Source organism: Populus trichocarpa, chromosome 19 (genome assembly GCF_000002775.5).
Source record: "Populus trichocarpa isolate Nisqually-1 chromosome 19, P.trichocarpa_v4.1, whole genome shotgun sequence".
Classification (NCBI taxonomy): domain Eukaryota; kingdom Viridiplantae; phylum Streptophyta; class Magnoliopsida; order Malpighiales; family Salicaceae; genus Populus; species Populus trichocarpa.
The window spans coordinates 3114535-3132451 of record NC_037303.2 but is presented as its reverse complement, the minus strand read 5'-3'; the positions used below and the strand labels follow the sequence as shown (position 1 = coordinate 3132451).

Below are 17917 nucleotides of genomic sequence, written 5' to 3'. Positions count from 1 at the left end.
AAATTGTAATTCTGATTACATGCGAAAAAAATCGGTGTGGAGATAATAATTTCTAGCGTGCTCGTAACATTTTCCGGTATACATAACAGACAAACAACACACCTCACTCCCTTCAAATTTCCACATCTCTGCCTCTGCCACCGCCACCTCCTCCTCCTCCTCCTCCTCCTGCATTGTTAACGGAAAGCAGAAAACAGCGCAAAAAACCTCAATTATTCTAAATAATCAAACTCCCAAACCACTGTTAATCCAATCTTCTCTTGTTAAATCTGTTACTGACTTCTTAAATGATGCAGCAGCAACAGCAGACAGGGGACGGCATCGCCGATCTGGCGCAACTCCAGTCCACCATGCACGCCATTGAGCTCGCCTGCTCTTCTATCCAGGTCCTCTCCTTTTTTCATTCTCCTGTTCACTGAGAATCTGCAAGAAAATAGCACCTCAAATCAAAACAACGCTGTCGTTTCAAAAACTTAACACAAGGATTTTTTTAAGAAGAAATAGAAATAGGTATAATCAGGTTTTTGTTTAATATCTGACTGAACGCCGTCGTTTTTAGTAATATGTATCAACAACTTAACCGGCGATTAACACTAGTTGTTGTTGATGTCAATCAGTGATTTCAATCTAATAGTAACGGTTTCTGTTTGAATCATTTGTTGTTAGGCATTTGCATAAACACGTGAATCGTGTGGATGGCGTTTGTTAACTATTTACCTTGTATGTATGTATGGCAGATGCATATAAATCCAGCGGCAGCTGAGGCGACCATTCTGTCGCTAAATCAGTCGCCTCAGCCTTACAAGGCATGTCAATTTATTCTTGGTAAGTGTGCTGCAGTAGTTGTTGATTTTTATCTTGTTGATGGTTTTGGAAGGTATATGAATGGATGATTGGTATTATTAGAGTTTCTATACGAAAATCAGATGTGATGTTCTTGATGATTTTAACTTCTATGTATCAGGGAATTCTCAAATGGGAATGGCAAAGTTTCAAGCGGCAGCTGCGATTCGCGATGCAGCTATTAGGGAATGGAGTCTCCTTACGAGTGATGATAAGAGAAGCTTGATAAGGTAATTCTGCGATATTGAAAAGTTATGCGACTTGGTTGAATTTTCTTTCTGCGATATTACCAAGTTATGTGGTATTGGTTGTATTTTCTTTTAGATATTAAGTCTGTGGATGCATGTGTTAGTACGTGATTGTAATTTTTCTGGTGCACACTACACTTTTTATGTGGAAATTTTGATATATCTTGGCTTGCTTACATGAGTATTTTATCTTTGGTCGTTGATCATGGTTTTGATGAGCGTGTTTTGCTTGCAGTTTCTGTTTGTGCTATGTTATGCAACATGCTGGTTCGCCAGAGGGCTATGTCCTAGCAAAGGTTTCTTCTGTGGCTGCTCAATTGATGAAAAGGGGCTGGTAAAGTTGCATGTTTTCATCTTTAAATGCTGAATAGAAATATGTAACGTGTGCAGATGGACACTTAAGTGGCAACAAGTGTATTTTACTTGTGATATTGATGCTCCATGTTTCATAATCATAGACCACGAGACTTGTCATGGAAAGTTCATGTGCCATGGAATGCTATGCATTAACAGTGTGGTTTGGGCGTTAGTTTTATGGTTTGTAGGGCAATCTGCTCTATCTTGCCTGTGATATTACTGCCTCACATTTCATTGACGTGGGCAATAACCTGGACAGATATTGAAGATGGCATGGATTGTTCGTGAGTGATGTGGTGCATGAAATATAAAGTTTGTGATTTTCAAGACGTTGCCAACCAGTCTCAGTAACATAGCAGAGCAATATAAAATTATCTATGGTTGTCTTGAATGAATGCAGATCCAATCAATGTGAGTGGATAATTAGCCTTTGGCAGAGTAATGGCACATATGTCCATTTGCCAATTATTTTTGAAAAATAAAACAAAGATGGTGGAGGAATCCACTGTCTGGGAGTAGTATTTGGTTTTGGAGAATAGTGAAGCATTCCTATTATCTTAATGACTGGTGATGTGGTGGATGTGTTAGCAGAAATCATGGTTAAGGTGATAGTGAAAGTAATGATGTTAAATTGTACTTACTGATGACTCCGGTGATGTGGTGGATGTGGCAGCAGCAATTATGGTTAAGGTGATAGTGAAAGTAATGGTGTTAATTTGTACTTACTGAAGAAGGATGGATGATATGTCAAAGCAGAATTCAAATTTTACTTCCATAAAGAGTGTGTTTTTGAAGATGCTTAAAATTTGAGGCTGAGAAATATTGAAAAGATGGCATCTGTTAGTTCCATACTACTCATTTCTAGGACAAGTGTTGTGGTCAGTCATTATGGTTTGGTGTTGGTAGCTTTCATTTCTAGTTTTACTGAGATTTTAGGTCCTTTGAAATTTTATTTCTAGTGTTGTACTTCAGTGATTTTGTGATTTATAAATGAATTTCTTACAAGTTTTGATGTATTAATATTATCTATTCTTATGTTACTAGATCACTTGTGTAACTTATTGCAAACTTTTACTTGGGTTGTAACTGTTCTTTTCCTTGTTAGTGCTTGGTGCTAGTTTGATGTGGATTTGAAGAAACTTTTGTGAAGCTTAGGTTTAAGAGGTCCCTAATATAGTGAAGCACATGTCAAGAATTTTGCCAATTTATGTTGTGAGGAATTGATGGTCTTTATTAATTTATCATTATTTTCTTTTTGATTGTGGACAAGTTAATATCTTGGGAGTAATGATGGAAAATAATTTGTATACAGGATCGATTTTACAGCTGCTGAGAAGGAGACCTTTTTTTATCAGGTATTGCAGCTGTTTAATATTCATCTCTTGAAAACTTGTTTAGTATTACATGCTTCATTTTGGTCAGCCTTGCCCGACTATTTTTTCCTTGCTGGTTTGAGGAAATACTCATTGTTTCTTTGCGCCTCTCTTTGTGCCAACAAGATTTTTCCTTTTTTCACAGAAATAACCTGCTCTTCGTATATGTGCTCTTCGTATTGAACATCATCTCGAAATGTTAGGTGCATTCGTACAGATGAGAAATTTTATATTCCGAAGGCATCTAATTTTTCATATTTGTCATTGAACTGTAACATTACTGAAATTCATCTCCTACAGTGTAATATTATACTAGATTGTTCTGCTATTAATTAACAATAAGATAAGTAAGGGTTGTCTCTATGGGTTTATGAGAATGACGAGTTCCCGTTGGTGACTGTCAAATTTGCAATGGGTTAATTAATTAGCAACTGAACTCAACAGAAGAGGAAATGCATGTTCATGGACACATTAAATCTGTTATTCATAACATATTAAAATTAAAGGAGGATACCTTTTCTGACCATTTCCATTGCCCATATACCAGCATAAGCCATTCATTGATTCACCCTAGATATTAGCAAAACCAATGTTTTCTTTTGCTGTTATCTTTATGCTTAATTACTTTTGAACTGTGAACAGTATTACTTTTTGTGATGTCGAAATTTTCTTATGTGGCATACCAGTTGTTGCAAGCACACCCACTCCAGCATGCAGATACTCATGTAAATTGAGTGCATGCTCGTAGATATTCCTCATGCTTGTCTAACGATTTTTCACCTGCAGATAAACCAGGCTATTCTTGGCATTCATGGTGTAGATGTGCAGTTCTCTGGAGTCAATTTTCTAGAATCTTTGGTATATACTTTTCTCAAGTTATTTCATTTTATGAGCATGTTCTTTCTGACTGGAATCTACTTTATTTTATTAACATGTTGCTAAAATCTGGGACTAATAATTCCACCATTGCAGGTATCAGAATTCTCACCTTCTACTTCAACTGCCATGGGCCTTCCCAGGGAATTTCATGAGCAATGCCGTATGTTGTTAGAAAAAGACTATGTCAAGGTTCTCCCTATCCTGCTTAATTCTATGATATTCTTCTATCTATTAACTGTGGAGTTTTCCCTGATACAATGATATTTGTGCATAGGATTCTTTCTTCTTATTATCTTCCTCGTTCAGACATATTTAATTGTTGTTTTGCTACCTTTTGAATCATAGACATTCTATTGCTGGGCACAAAATGCTGCTGCAAGTGTCACAAGGAGAATAACTGACTCCAATACTGAAGTACCCGAGGTTAAGGTTTGTACTGCCGCACTGCGTCTCATGCTTCAAATCCTGAACTGGGATTTCCGGTACAACACAACTGGCACAAAAGGTGGAAGAAATGCCTTTTTACCTGGAGTTAGAGGCCACAGTTCACCCAAGAAGTCTGACTGCACCATAGTGCAGGTAACAAATTTATTATCTTAAAGTTTCCATGGTTAGTGATGTTTTGTTTTGTTCTTGTTTATATTATAGAAAAACTTGGGTGCAAAACTCACGCTTTGAATCTACCATTAGGGTCATATCTATTAAGATCACATTTAATTGATTCATTGATTGTCAATCTATACTTCTTGTAGCCAGGTCCTGCATGGCGTGATGTTCTGATTTCAAGTGGCCATGTTGGGTGGCTCCTGGGTTTATATGCAACTCTAAGGGAGAAGTTTTCTCGTGGTGGCTACTGGCTTGATTGTCCTCTTGCAGTCTCTGCTCGAAAACTTATCATACAGTTCTGCTCCTTGACAGGAACTATATTCCTCTCTGGTTAGTATTATTTCTCTTAACTTTACCTTTTTTATTAGATGATTTCATTCTATGATGCTATTAATCTCTTGATGTTTGCTTTGGTTTAATTAGTAACTATGAGGTTCCTATGCTAAAAATGGTAAGCATATTGCTAATTGTTGAGTTTTTTCTTTAGTTACTGTTCTTACCGAAGAACTTGTTAACAAGAGGTTTAAGATGGAAATTTTGATGCATGCCATTTCCCCTTACTCCTCCAAATAAAGCTAATCCCTCTGGTCTGTCCAGATAACTACCTCTATTCAACATTCACCATACTTCTTGAGCCAATGACCACAGGGAAATTTTCAATTAAAATGTAGCTCCAGCCCCATAAGCGACCTCTATCCCAAAATTGTACTACCCTGAACTTTAAATAGATTCTCCCTCTTTGTTGACACAGAAGCAGATTGCCATGCCCGTAGCTGCTCTAACATTGCATGTAAATCCAAAGTTTAAATGGATTTCTAAAACTTTTAGATGGTCTACTAGTGTGATCTTTAGTTTTGGAAATGAAACAGTAGATTGGTGATTATGATAATTGTTTCTGTAGTTGGGTTATTTCAACAATGAAAGTTGGACTTAGTTGGAAAGTTTTTCAATGATGGTAACGGGAATTATTATTAGAAAAGTATTGAAATTAGATTGAGAAAAAAATTGGAGTTTATTCATGAGATTGGATGGGGTAAAAGCTGCAAACATTTTCACAGTTGCATATGTGTGCAATACCAGCATTGACTACTGGACTGTCAGAACAAATAAAATTGCTTGCACATTCAATTTTTTTTATTTTGCAACACCTTGAAATTTTTGATCGGAGAGCAACTCTTTGTTCTTTCCTACTGAGGAATGGACCGATCCATTAATAGACATGCTAAGTATTCTGTTCAATAGTGCAGATGATGGACAAATGCAAGAGCATCATTTGCTACAACTGCTTTCTGGGATAATTCAGTGGATTGATCCTCCTGATGCTGTTTCACAAGCAATTGAAGATGGGAAAAGTGAAAGGTCATATTCCTAAATATTATACACTTTCAATCACCTGTTTTGCTTCCTGCAAAATGTCATATTTATTCTGATTGTTTCAGTGAGTTGCTTGATGGATGCCGTGCACTTTTATCTATTGCAACTGTCACAAACCCTATTGTGTTAGACAATCTGTTAAAATCCATAAGGTCAGTGGGAGAGTTATATCCTGTATTAGCACTTCCACTTTTTAGATCTCTTTTGAATTGGAGATATGCTATTTCTGCTTTGTGTTTTGTATATTTGGCAAGCATTGCATCATGCCATATAGTCTTTAAATAATTGATTTTTTTTTGGCTCGATGTTCAGGCCCTTTGGCACTCTTGCCTTTTTATCCACCTTGATGTGTCAAGTTATCAAAGTCCTTTTGACTAAAAACTGTGAGGAGGGGACATGGAGCTGGGAGGCACGTGATATCCTGCTAGATACCTGGACCACCTTACTTGTGGTATATACGTGTTAGTTTGTTCTTGAGAAATTATGTGTGTGATTAAAGGATCACCTTTGTCATTCATTAATTCATTCATCATTGCTTTATTGATAATTGCATGTTTATGTTTGTTATGGTTCCAAATTTTATGTATAGTTTGCTTTTGCTCGCTGTGGTTACTTCTATTTTTTAGCATAAGGTATTTTTTATCTTTGTAAAATTGTTTGTACTTGCCATCAGATTTAGCATCAGTCTTGTCTTGTTATTCTTCTTAGGATAGTACTGGTGGGACAGAGTTGCTTCCACCTGAAGGGATCAATGCTGCAGCCAACCTTTTTGCCTTGATTGTAGACTCTGAGCTAAGAGGTAAGAATGGAGCTTTTTAATGATTGTCTTACTGATTTATTGACTTTTTGATTCATTCATCTTTTTTAGAACTGGTTTAAATAACTATCTTTGCTTGCACAGTGGCTTCTACATCAGCGATGAGTGGTGATGATGACGATGACCTGTACTACCTTCAAGCATCTATTACTGGTATGGGAAAAGGTTTCTAAATTTTAAGTGTGGATTCACTTTAAATTATCCATCATTTTGATTACTATTGAAATGCTTGTTTTATATTTTTCATTTTTGCCCTTGATTGATGCCCCCCTGTCTTTGTTACATGTCATACAGCCATGGATGAGAGGTTAAATTCTTATGCGTTTATTGCAAGAGCAGCAATTGATGTTGCAATTCCTTTGCTCACGAGGCTGTTTTCGGAGCGCTTTGCCGCATTGCATCAGGTACTCTTGATTATTTTCTTTGAAGAATATTTTTGATGGAACCTGTTTTTTGTGTGCATCATTGGGAGGAATGATGAGTTTCTTTTGAACTTACAATATATCATTTTACATTAGCCATCACTTATTTGCATTGCACTCAACTGGTCCACTTACGGATTGAATGTTTCTGATAGATCACCAGGACTTGGACTTGTAAAACATTGGAATCGTTAACCCAGGCTTATACTGACTGACTTTTGTTCTTTCAAAGCTTGTCAAGATTTGATAAAATGAAACTGCATCAATTTATTTGTCAATACAATGTATTTTTCTTCATCAAGTTATAATTGGTTGATTTCTTTGATTTGAGATTTAGAAATGAAAATTGAAACTTTTTTAGCATTAGCACTGAAAAATATTTTCAGAGGCCGGCCATACAGAAAAAAGAGCAATAATTTCTTCTTTAGTTATTAATGATGTTTGCTTACATCTCATGTTCTTTATTTTGTAGGGCAGGGGTATTGTTGATCCAACTCCAACTTTGGAGGAACTTTACTCGTTGTTGTTAATAACTGGGCATGTACTTGCAGATGAAGGAGAGGGAGAAACACCCCTGGTACTTGGTTACTTGTGCTTAGTTCTAGGCTTTGTTTAGCATATATGAGTAATATGATGCTTCACATGTAGCATGTTTTTTCCCCTTAAATACTCTGAAGTTTACATAAAGGTGCTTGCATTGCCAACAGGGATCTCATTTTGCATTATCTTCTTACTTCCTTGTCTTGATTGCTTATTTTAAGAGATGAGAGATTGCTATACTATGTCTAATCTGTAATCTTTGAACAAGTAAACTTTTGATGAGAAAATAAATACATGAATTAACATAATAAGCTAGTATGAATTTTCCAATGTGAGCTTCATTCTTCCGAAGCTAAAATATGGGATGAGGCTCCTTGGGTCCCAATCAAAAGATATTCAATCATTTAAGTGTGCCTTTGTCTATTTTGATACAGAAAGATATCACTGTTTACTTGTTTAAGAGAGAAGTGCCATTGGATATCTCTTTTCTTATCCTCTTTATTTACAAGGATATTTGTGCTAGTATCACGACTTTTTAAGTAAAATAGTTTCCAGGCCGCTTTTGAAATATTGTTTCAGTGTGTGTCTGTTAGTTGGTATGCTAGACTTGTTAAAGTTGCTTGTATTACAAACCAATCTTGTGACTTAACATGCTAATTATGGGGCATATTGTTTTGTGTTAATTAGGTGCCTAACACAATACAGACTCATTTTCTGGACACGGTGGAAGCAGATAAGCATCCTGTTGTGGTACTCTCCATGTAAGTTTTTTACTTTGCATTCATGAAAAAGTACTGGATATGTCAAATCTAAGTAGAATATGAGTTCAAAACTGTTCCTTAAAAAACTTCTGCAATTTTGGTTTGCAAGAAGGAAACTAAGGGAAGAAGAGGAAGAGGAACTGCTTACTGTTGCCTGAATGCATGCGCTGTAGCTTATTTTACAAATTTCTTACTAAATCTTTTCCTCTCTGCAATTGAATCATGCAACACATTCACTGTTTTGCTTAATGCAGTTCAATAATAAATTTTGCCCAGCAAAGTTTAGATCCAGAAATGAGAGCTTCGGTTTTCAGTCCCCGGCTCATGGAGGTAGTGAGATTCATTTTGTCCGAAGTTACTTTCAGCTTTCTGTTTTTTGGACTTTAGTTCCTTTATGCATTATTGTTATAGGTATGAATACATTGTACTGCTTTCTGAATGTTATAGTTAGTTGTAGTCAAGATCTGTCTGTAATGATGTATGAATTGTAGTCATGAGAACTTAAAGAGTGGTATTTTTAAGGTGCAAGATGCATGTACTCCCTGAGTTATTTTTGGCCAACTATGTCCGTTTCTAGCTTTGTCAAGTTGGGCATGTTCCTAGTATCTGGTCAGCATACATTTTTAACCATAGGCATTTAGTTGGCCTATGCCATCTGTGCCTTTTTTGTTTATAACAAAGATCAGATTGTTGTGCTTCACTGCTTCGATACTCTGGTTTCTTTATTGACGCAGAGTATGGCAAAGATAAAACTAGGGTTCTCAAGCCCTAAGGTTACAAGCTAAACTATAGAGAAATCTAGAGAAAATTCTCTGGTATCTTTATTGAATATGAATAATAGTCTTGATCTCCATAAAATAAACTAGACATCTCTATTTATTTTAGTACTAAAATCCTTTATAGGAAATGATTCCTAATTAAAACTTACTTAACTAATATAATCCATCTAGCATTAGGATTTCTAAATAATAAAATACTAGTTAAATTAGAAGTCCTAAGCTAAGTAGGAAATAAATAATTAAAATCCAAAATTAATTAAGAAAATAATTAAAATAGGAAAACATTAACTTTAGGCTTTATATCAGCTGTTTTCGGGTTTCTTTGTGGACTTGGTCATGTCAATATAGTCCATAAACTCCTGAGATAATTGTTTTGCGTCAGTCTTCCCTACTTGAGAAAAACTCGTCCTCGAGTTATCTGTCAGAAATTGAACTTTTCCACTCCAAATGAACAAATACTTCAAATATATTATTGTAGCTAGCTTACTTGCAAAGTAGCATGTTTTTGACATGTGAACTTCAAAATTTAATTTATAGTGCGTGTATAACAAGGAAAAGTCAATATTTGATATTATACTTTCTATTCCTATGAAGTCCACTTGTAGATTCTTCCCACATTTTTCTACTTCAAACTTGAGCTCATCATCATCTATGTCCAATACTTAAACTGTTGTATTTAAAGGAATCCCAAAATAATCTTTCATAATATCTCCATAAGACTTGTCAGAAATTATCGATCCTCTATGTCCTTGTTTGGATGATCATCATCATATAAACCTTCTTCATCATCTCCATCAAGTATGCATAAAACATCCTCACCATCGTAAGATTCTTGCTCTTACTGACCTTTAATCACGTTAATCAATTTATGTCTTTTGGGTTGTGGTTGTTTGTCTTGATTTGACAAGGTCACGTGGTCTTCATTAAGTTTATCTTCACCAACACCCTTCACATAGACAAGTGGTTGTGTAGATAGAATTTTAGGAATAGGTCTAAAGTAAGGTTGGCCTCGAGTTAAGTCTCCGAACGCATTCCTCTCCTCTTTGAAATTCTTGTTTATGCTTCCTATAAGCCAAAATAGATATTCTTCATCATATGAATACCCGTAGTCATATTGACCACGAGGATTTGCATGGACTCGTTCAATGACAAGTTGGCAACAAGCGTCATCCCCAATACGTGCCTCTCTTCTTCCTCGGTTCATGTTTGCGTGCAACCCTAGTGCCTCAAGCTTAGTTGTAAGGTCATCAACTCTAGTATTAATGTCCTCAAACCTAGTTTGCTTTTGCCCCTCTAAAGCTGCTATCACTATTGAATGGTGATATAGTTGATTCTAAACAACTTGCATCCCTTGATCACCGTAACGGAGATGTTTGCCACAAGCTGCTCCACGATTCTCTTCACGATTCGCTATTGATCTGGATGTTGACCCTCTTTAATACCACCTGAAGCGGCGTATAGTAAAGATAAAATTAGGGTTTTCAAGCCCTAAGGTTACAGATCAAATTGAAGAGAAATCTAGAGAAAATTCTTTGATATCTTTATTGAATATGAATAATAGTCTTGATTTTATAAAATAAACTAGACATCTCTATTTATATTAGTACTAAAATCCTTTATAGAAAAGGATTTCTAATTAAAACTTATTTAATTAATAAAATCCATCTAGTATTAGGATTTCTAAATAGTAAAATACTAGTTAAATTAAAAGTCCTAAAAGTTAAGTAGGGAACAAATAATTAAAATTCAAAATTAACTAGGAAAATAATTAAAATAGAAAAACAATAACTTCAAGCTCTATATCAGATGTTATCAAGTTTTTTTGTGGACTTCTTCTCAGGCTTGGTCATATCTTGTTCCACGTCACTTATTATCCTAAGAGTTTTTTGATTGTGCGTCTTATAATGAGTAGATGCGAGCGAACTTTTACTTTCTGTAATTGTCTCCCCCCATCATGATCTAGGATTAACTATTTTATCTGATATTTTGTGTAGGCTGTTATATGGTTTCTTGCAAGATGGTCTCGTACATATCTTTTGTCAGAAGAAATTAGAGACAGCACCCTCAATTCAGGGTATCAGCAGCAGCAGCAACACTCCAGAAAAGCTTTGCTCAGCTTTTTTGGAGAAACTTATCAGGGAAAATTTGTGCTTGACATTATTGTTCGTATCTCAGTGACAACTCTCTTGTCTTATCCTGGGGAGAAGGATTTGCAGGTACAAGTTATGGGAATTTTATGGTTTGACATTTATGTGGTTTGACATTTGTGCTTGTTCTACATTCCTTGATCTTAACTCCCTTGCATTTATTTATTTTTTCTCAACTTCCACGTTCTACAATCTAACAGCGTAGCCATTTTTCCATCTCCTACGCTTGAGTAGTTGCCAAGCCAAGCTTCATCTTTGGATACTTGTTTCCAAGTTATTACAAATTGGACATAGTGTATTGTCTGTTGTTTATTTGGTACTTTTTATTACTAGAAATACAATTTTGTATCCAAATCATAGATTGAACTTCTTATTGGTGATTGTATTCAAATTATGATTTGCTCCATGAAGACATTGTTGACTTTTTCTTAGTGTACTTGTCAAACTGATCTGTATATCGCTTCTGATTCTGCGAGCAAAATCCTACATCCACAACTTAGGGCGCACTCATATGCACTCAGATTCTTGTAAATTGTTATATTTTATCTAATAACAATTCAAATAGTGATTATATAATTTGAGATATTCTTAGTTGATTTCTGCTTAAGAGTTCTTGAATTCATTGTCTTTTTATAACTACATATTGGGATTAGGTAAGAGCATAGAAGGCCGTTGAGTTATATTTTCTCATAATCTTCTTAGAATAAAACTGGCAATATTTGTAAAGGTTTTGAACTCTGGATGAATTCATCCTAGCTAATGTAAACTTATCTAGTAGAAATCCTTATTTCCATTTCCATCCCTTTTGGTTACCTGAAGAATCACATTGACATATTAATAGCATTAGGAACCTCCCCCCTGTATTTTCAGCCCTTTGATAATCCATGGGCCATGTTAGTTGTGCTGTTCCTTAATAATGCTCTTTGTTCACATGTAACAGGAGTTAACTTGTTCCAAACTACTCCATGCTCTTGTTCGGCGAAAAAATATTTGTGGTCAACTTGTTCAACTGGTAAGTGACATGCGTTTACAATATTTTGACTAGCTTAAATATCAATATCGATCATAGTGGTCTCTTTTAATGATATTCAGCCTTGTAACTATAGGCTGGCTACCTTCATACATTTTTCTGGCTGCATTTTTTCTTTTATTAGTATTATCAATGAATCATGATAAATGATCAGAAAGGTACTTATATCGTTAATATGACATTCTTTTGGAAATCTTGAAGTAAATTTCTGAATAACTTTATGGTAGAATAGGATGCAATGTATTGGAAGTTTTTTTTTTTTAAATTTCTAACAGCATTTAATTACTGTTATTTGATCCGTTTCATTTTAAAAAAATAATTTTATAGGGCTCATGGCGTGAACTAGCAAATGCATTTGCAAATGAACAAACTTTTTTCGTGTTAAATTCTTCTAATCAGGTGAGTTTCAAATGTTGTCATCTGCTATTATATTCTTGTTGTCTCCAGTTTTAACTATAAGTTATTTTTCTCGTTTAGCGTTCACTGGCTCAAACACTGGTTCTTTCTGCTTCTGGAATGGGTAATTCAGGAGCTTCAAATCAGTGAGTCTTCTGCATATATATATATATATATATATATATATTTTTATTATTATTATTATTATTTTCTGATGTCTGCGTATCCTTGTATTAAAGATACGTAAGGAACCTTATGGGTCATATGACAAAGTATCTGGTGGAACTATCTAACAAGAGGGACCTCAAAAATGTTGCTCAACAACCAGATGTCATCCTACAAGTAAACATTGAGTCTTTCTGTTCACTATTTTTTTTTTTTTTAACTAGAAGGATAATCATTTTCTGATAACATTAGGTGAGTTGCTTGTTGGAGCGACTACGTGGAGCTGCCAGTGCCTCTGAACCTCGAACACAGAGAGCTCTTTATGAGATGGGACTCTCTGTGATGAACCCGATTTTGGTTCTTCTTGAAGTGTACAAACATGAGGTACCATAACATATCAGTCTAATGACTGCGTATTCTCTTCCAAAAGTTCAAATTGAAAACACATTTTTATATATCCTAGTATCCAATTCCTAGTTTCACCTCCTTAACTACCTTAAACTTTATTTTCTTAAAGTGCATAATTTTTAGGGAAAGACGTTGATTGATTGACTGACTGTTCTGTGCATCCCATCCTCAGTGGGTCACTAACTTTGTTTGATGAATATAGCACATTGTGTTCATATTGGATTTACTTTTAAGGAACATGCTGCTTATTCTGTTTTGGTTTTCTAACATGATGTTCATCGTTACCTGTTGTAATTTCTTGGCACTAATCTCAGTTTATTTTTTAGTCTGCAGTTGTTTATCTGCTACTTAAATTTGTTGTTGATTTGGTGGATGGCCAAATTTCCTACCTGGAATCCCAAGAAACTGCTGTTGTTGTTGATTTCTGCATGCGTTTGCTTCAGCTTTACTCATCTCACAATATTGGCAAGGTACTTTTCGTGACTGCCTGGTGTCTGATTAAGGTTATTCATGCTAATCCAGAAAAAATAATGGTGGAAGAATCTCTTCCCCTTCCATCTTCATAGAAATGATTGTTTTCTCATAAAACTGCCATCAGCTTGTCTCTTGACATCCAAGGCTGTGGTAGAACATTACTTTCATAGGATGCTTTTGGTTGGATTCTTGTATGAAAGATGTTCTCTGGCTTTGGCTGAAAGCTTTAGACCATGTTCATCTACATAAACAAATGGAACAACAATTCATTCTCTTGCTCCTTTTCCTTTTCTTTTTGGTTGGCTCTTTTCTGGCTTGGGCATGGCCCTTGTGTTGTTCCCATTAAATACTTAACATCTATGCTTTTATAAATCAAAGTTGAAGACAGAGTCAACTCATCCCTAACGCAGACTTTTTTGCCATGTGTGCTTGGCCTATGGATCCACTCCAAGTCCAACAATACTTATATTCGTGGACCTAACTTAGATAGCAATTTACCTACTCCAGGGCTAGGACATGTAATGGTTAAGTGTAAATCTTTGTGCTTTCATGATAATTTGCTAATTAGTTAATAAAGGTGTTAGTGCTGTGCTATTTAATGATATTGTTGAAAATCTGCAATGTAGAATAAGAGGTCCACCTTTCATGACTTGCTACCATAATGACAAAATTGTTCTTGATACTGCAACTGCAATTCAAACTATGGAATGGATTTGATTCTTGGCAACAAAATTGAATTGCCACTGTATGCTTTATTTTGTTGCTCACGTAAGAGAGGTTGAACTTAGACTGTGTGCACACCATGTCTCATAAAATCATTCATGTAGCTGAACTCTCCTATTTTCAAATTTAAAAGTAAACCATCTAGAGGTTGTAGGCATGTTTTTTTGTTAATGCTTAACTGTGTTTTATGGGGTTTTTGAACTCTCTGATCTACTGATATAATTTGTTCTGAATTCTTGTACCCATCCATCGGTATATAATTCTGCCGCATGCTTTTTCTTATTCTTCTTTTTTTAATATCACATTCGTAATTCATTATGGATAAGATGCAATTTTTCTTTTCGATTACCCCCCGACTCCCTTCACTGTTTTGCAGATATCATTGAGTCTTTCAAGTAGTTTGCTTAGTGAGGCAAAAACTGAGCAGTATAAAGATTTACGTGCTCTTCTTCAGCTTCTTTCAAGTCTTTGTTCAAAAGATCTGGTACCTTTTCTTCTTCATTTTTTCGATTGGGATGAAAATTTTGACCATTTCATAGCTTATTAAGAATTTATGAATATTTCAGGTTGACTTTTCATCAGATTCAGTTGAGACACCGGGGACAAATATATCTGAGGTAAGCTTGTCCTGCAGTTTGAGTATAAATATCATGTAATTAGTTTCTCATGCATTGGTCTTGCAGGTGGTCTACTTCGGACTTCACATAGTTACCCCTCTGATCTCTTTGGAGTTGCTGAAGTACCCTAAGCTTTGCCATGATGTAAGCGTTTTATAGATATGAGATATAAAGCTCCATTTAGATCATTGGTAACTTAAGATGGTCCATGACTGTGCAGTACTTCTCGCTACTGTCGCATTTGTTGGAGGTGTATCCCGAAACAGTTGCCCAACTGAACAATGAAGCTTTTGGCCATGTGCTTGGGACCCTTGATTTTGGTCTTCGCCATCAGGTAACTAATGATCCTCTTTTTCTTTTTCTTTTTTGTGCTCTTGATGTAGAACTAGGATGGAATAGAAAAGGGATAGAAAACATAGGACCCACTAGGCTAGACCCTTGAAATCCATAAGGGATACTTCTTGAAAACATAAGAAACTACCCTGTTGAATCTACAAGAACAACAGATTCTGAAACTCAACTTTATTCTGTCAGAGAATGTGTGCTTACATAGGCACACCAAAGCCATAAATGTACTGAACTAAAAGTGGGAATAAAATGATAGTAAACACAAGTCCTTGTAGTGAAAAAAATACATGATTGCAATATTATGAATTACAAACAGAAAGCTTCCAAAAAAAATTGACAACAATGCGCTGTTGATGAATCTACAAATAACTTGAAAATAGCAATGCCTCTCATCGGGCCCAGTTCTCCATTTGGGATAACAAGTGCTTGTTTTTGTTGCATATTGTGTCCATATGTTGTCAAGTCCTTTACTTTAAATAGTTTGGTGCATCTTGTTGGAATATGACACAAATTGTATTGGCAGAGAACCTGAATGTAAGATAGACTTCATTACTCCTTAGTTTTGCTCTACAATTGTGTTTGTGTGAATTTGCACAATATATCTTGTATGCATAGCCAACAAGTTTCTTACTAACTGATGACAAGGTATAGCCTTCACAGCCTCCACCCACCCACCTACTTTTTGTACCAGGAAATTCTTCCTAAATCTTCAAAGCCATAACTTTTCCATTGGTGGTACAGGACACGGAAGTAGTTAATATGTGCCTGAGCGCTCTGAAAGCTCTTGCTTGCTACCACTATAAGGAGACAGGTGCTGGCAAAACAGGCTTGGGCTCACATGCCAGTGGTGTGGAAGATTCAAGTGGGAATACGCAGGAAGGCATTTTGAGTAGATTCCTTCAGTTGTTAATGCAATTACTCCTTTTTGAGGATTACAGGTAATTGGCTTGCTTAATGTACAATGTTGAGGGGAAAAAATAGTTTGTGTTGCATTTAATAAAAGAAATAGGTCAGAATCGTCAACACTTGCTAAACATGTTTGACAATCATTTTACTTCCTTGCAATGCTTGATATCATAGTCTGAAGTTCTTCTGTTTGTGTTTCCAGTCCGGATCTGGTTGGTCCTGCAGCGGATGCTCTGTTTCCGTTGATTCTTTGTGAACAAGTTCTTTACCAGGTATTTTTCCCTAAGCTTGTATATAATTTGGACACTATGTTAATGCTCCATTTCATTATGACACAAACCGGTATCACATTCCAGCAAGCATTACCACAATTATGTCTTTCAGTATTGAGTGCGTGGCATTTTCATTTCTTAGTCTCCTCCTTATACTTGCTACAAATGAGTCTCTTATCTCGATAATACTTGAACTATTTTCTCTTTAGTGGATGGAAAGATTAGAAGGCCATTTACTTGCTTATAATTAGGAAATACTGGATCAAATAGTCTTGACTTGTGATATTACAGCAATAGTACTTTGTGGTTGACTGCATCGGTAACTTTTGGGAAATAGCAGCTCATCTCTCAGAGGAGAGTGAATGTTGCAAAATGATCTCCACTCAAGATTCTCCTTCACGTGAACAATTTAATGGAAGGAAAAATTATAATCTCATCACTCCAAAATCTTTTAGATCCTCCTTTCCACCCTGTAACACTTGCAGACAAACACAGATTTATGTCTGGGGATGTCTGTGGTTGCAAGGAGAAGGGGAGAGACTACAACGAGTGTGCACATTTGCTTAAATGTTATTGGAATGTCTGTCTAAAAAATTAAGAGTCGTTAACACCTTTTCCTTAATGGTGGTTAAACTCGCAATGCATGCACATGAACTTTTCATGAAATGTTAGTCAGACAACTCTTTATCTGTTAGTTAATATGGGGCATGTAATGACTGAAAGAGCTGGATAAGTAGCTTCACATGGTAAATATTGCTTCTTTCAGATCGAAGGACATATTTGCAGGGGGCGTGTTTAGTTTGAGGGATTGTTTGTAGAAGTCAAGTTCGCTAGTGTTTAAAATATTAAGTTCATTAATTATTTCACAGAATGGTAATAGAACAATGATTAATTGCATCCTTTGCACCCCTTCCCCCAAAGAACAAACAAGTTTTGAATCGGTGTATTTGATTAATGCGTTATGAGGCATTTTTGGTTGCAGAAATTAGCCAAGGAGCTTATAGAGAGGCAAACAAATCCAACATTGAGATCAAGGATGGCAAGCGCATTGCAGTCCCTCACAAGTGCCAATCAGCTTTCATCCACTCTAGATCGCATGAATTACCAAAGATTCAGGAAGAACGTGAACAACTTTTTGATTGAAGTTCGAGGATTCCTGCGGACAATCTGATTTGTGGCCCCGCTCTGTAAATGTAAGCAAAATATTTTGGTTTTTCTTATTCTTTGCATTGTTTTCACATGAACTAGATTTTGGAATCGAAAGGAAAATCCCAGTTCCAACTCACGGTATAGTCAGTTTCTGGTTGTTAGCAGAGTGAAGTTAAAACTGTTTGTGATGAATGAAATTGAAGTCGAAACTTTGGTACAAGCACAAGGGAGTGAAAACGATGGGTTCTGAGTGAAAAGGCGCCTAGGCAGTTACATTTCCAGT

General features: G+C 35.8%; 1 protein-coding gene across 3 annotated transcripts; it reads left to right on the top strand.

Moving 5' to 3' along the window:
* Positions 1–91: 91 nt before the first annotated feature.
* Positions 92–17854, top strand: LOC7487185 (uncharacterized). Of its 3 annotated transcripts, XM_052449421.1 has the most exons (32): positions 92–386; positions 738–825; positions 965–1073; positions 1327–1425; positions 2761–2803; positions 3608–3679; positions 3794–3889; positions 4046–4279; positions 4453–4636; positions 5554–5665; positions 5746–5832; positions 5993–6131; positions 6389–6479; positions 6582–6650; positions 6792–6901; positions 7392–7496; positions 8147–8220; positions 8475–8550; positions 10994–11215; positions 12087–12158; positions 12504–12575; positions 12654–12718; positions 12812–12914; positions 12990–13121; positions 13472–13615; positions 14719–14826; positions 14909–14959; positions 15026–15103; positions 15180–15293; positions 16049–16245; positions 16416–16485; positions 17468–17854. In XM_052449421.1, exons 1-32 carry the CDS (start codon positions 288–290, stop codon positions 17654–17656), a joined length of 3504 nt encoding a protein of 1167 aa, XP_052305381.1. In that variant the 5' UTR covers positions 92–287; the 3' UTR covers positions 17657–17854. The 3 variants fall into 3 exon arrangements, with proteins under 3 accessions (XP_052305381.1, XP_024447422.2, XP_024447421.2); XM_024591654.2 differs by lacking the exons at positions 92–386; positions 738–825; positions 965–1073; positions 1327–1425 and adding an exon at positions 1828–1859; XM_024591653.2 differs by lacking the exons at positions 92–386; positions 738–825; positions 965–1073; positions 1327–1425 and adding an exon at positions 2641–2660.
* The last annotated feature ends 63 nt before the right edge of the window (positions 17855–17917 follow it).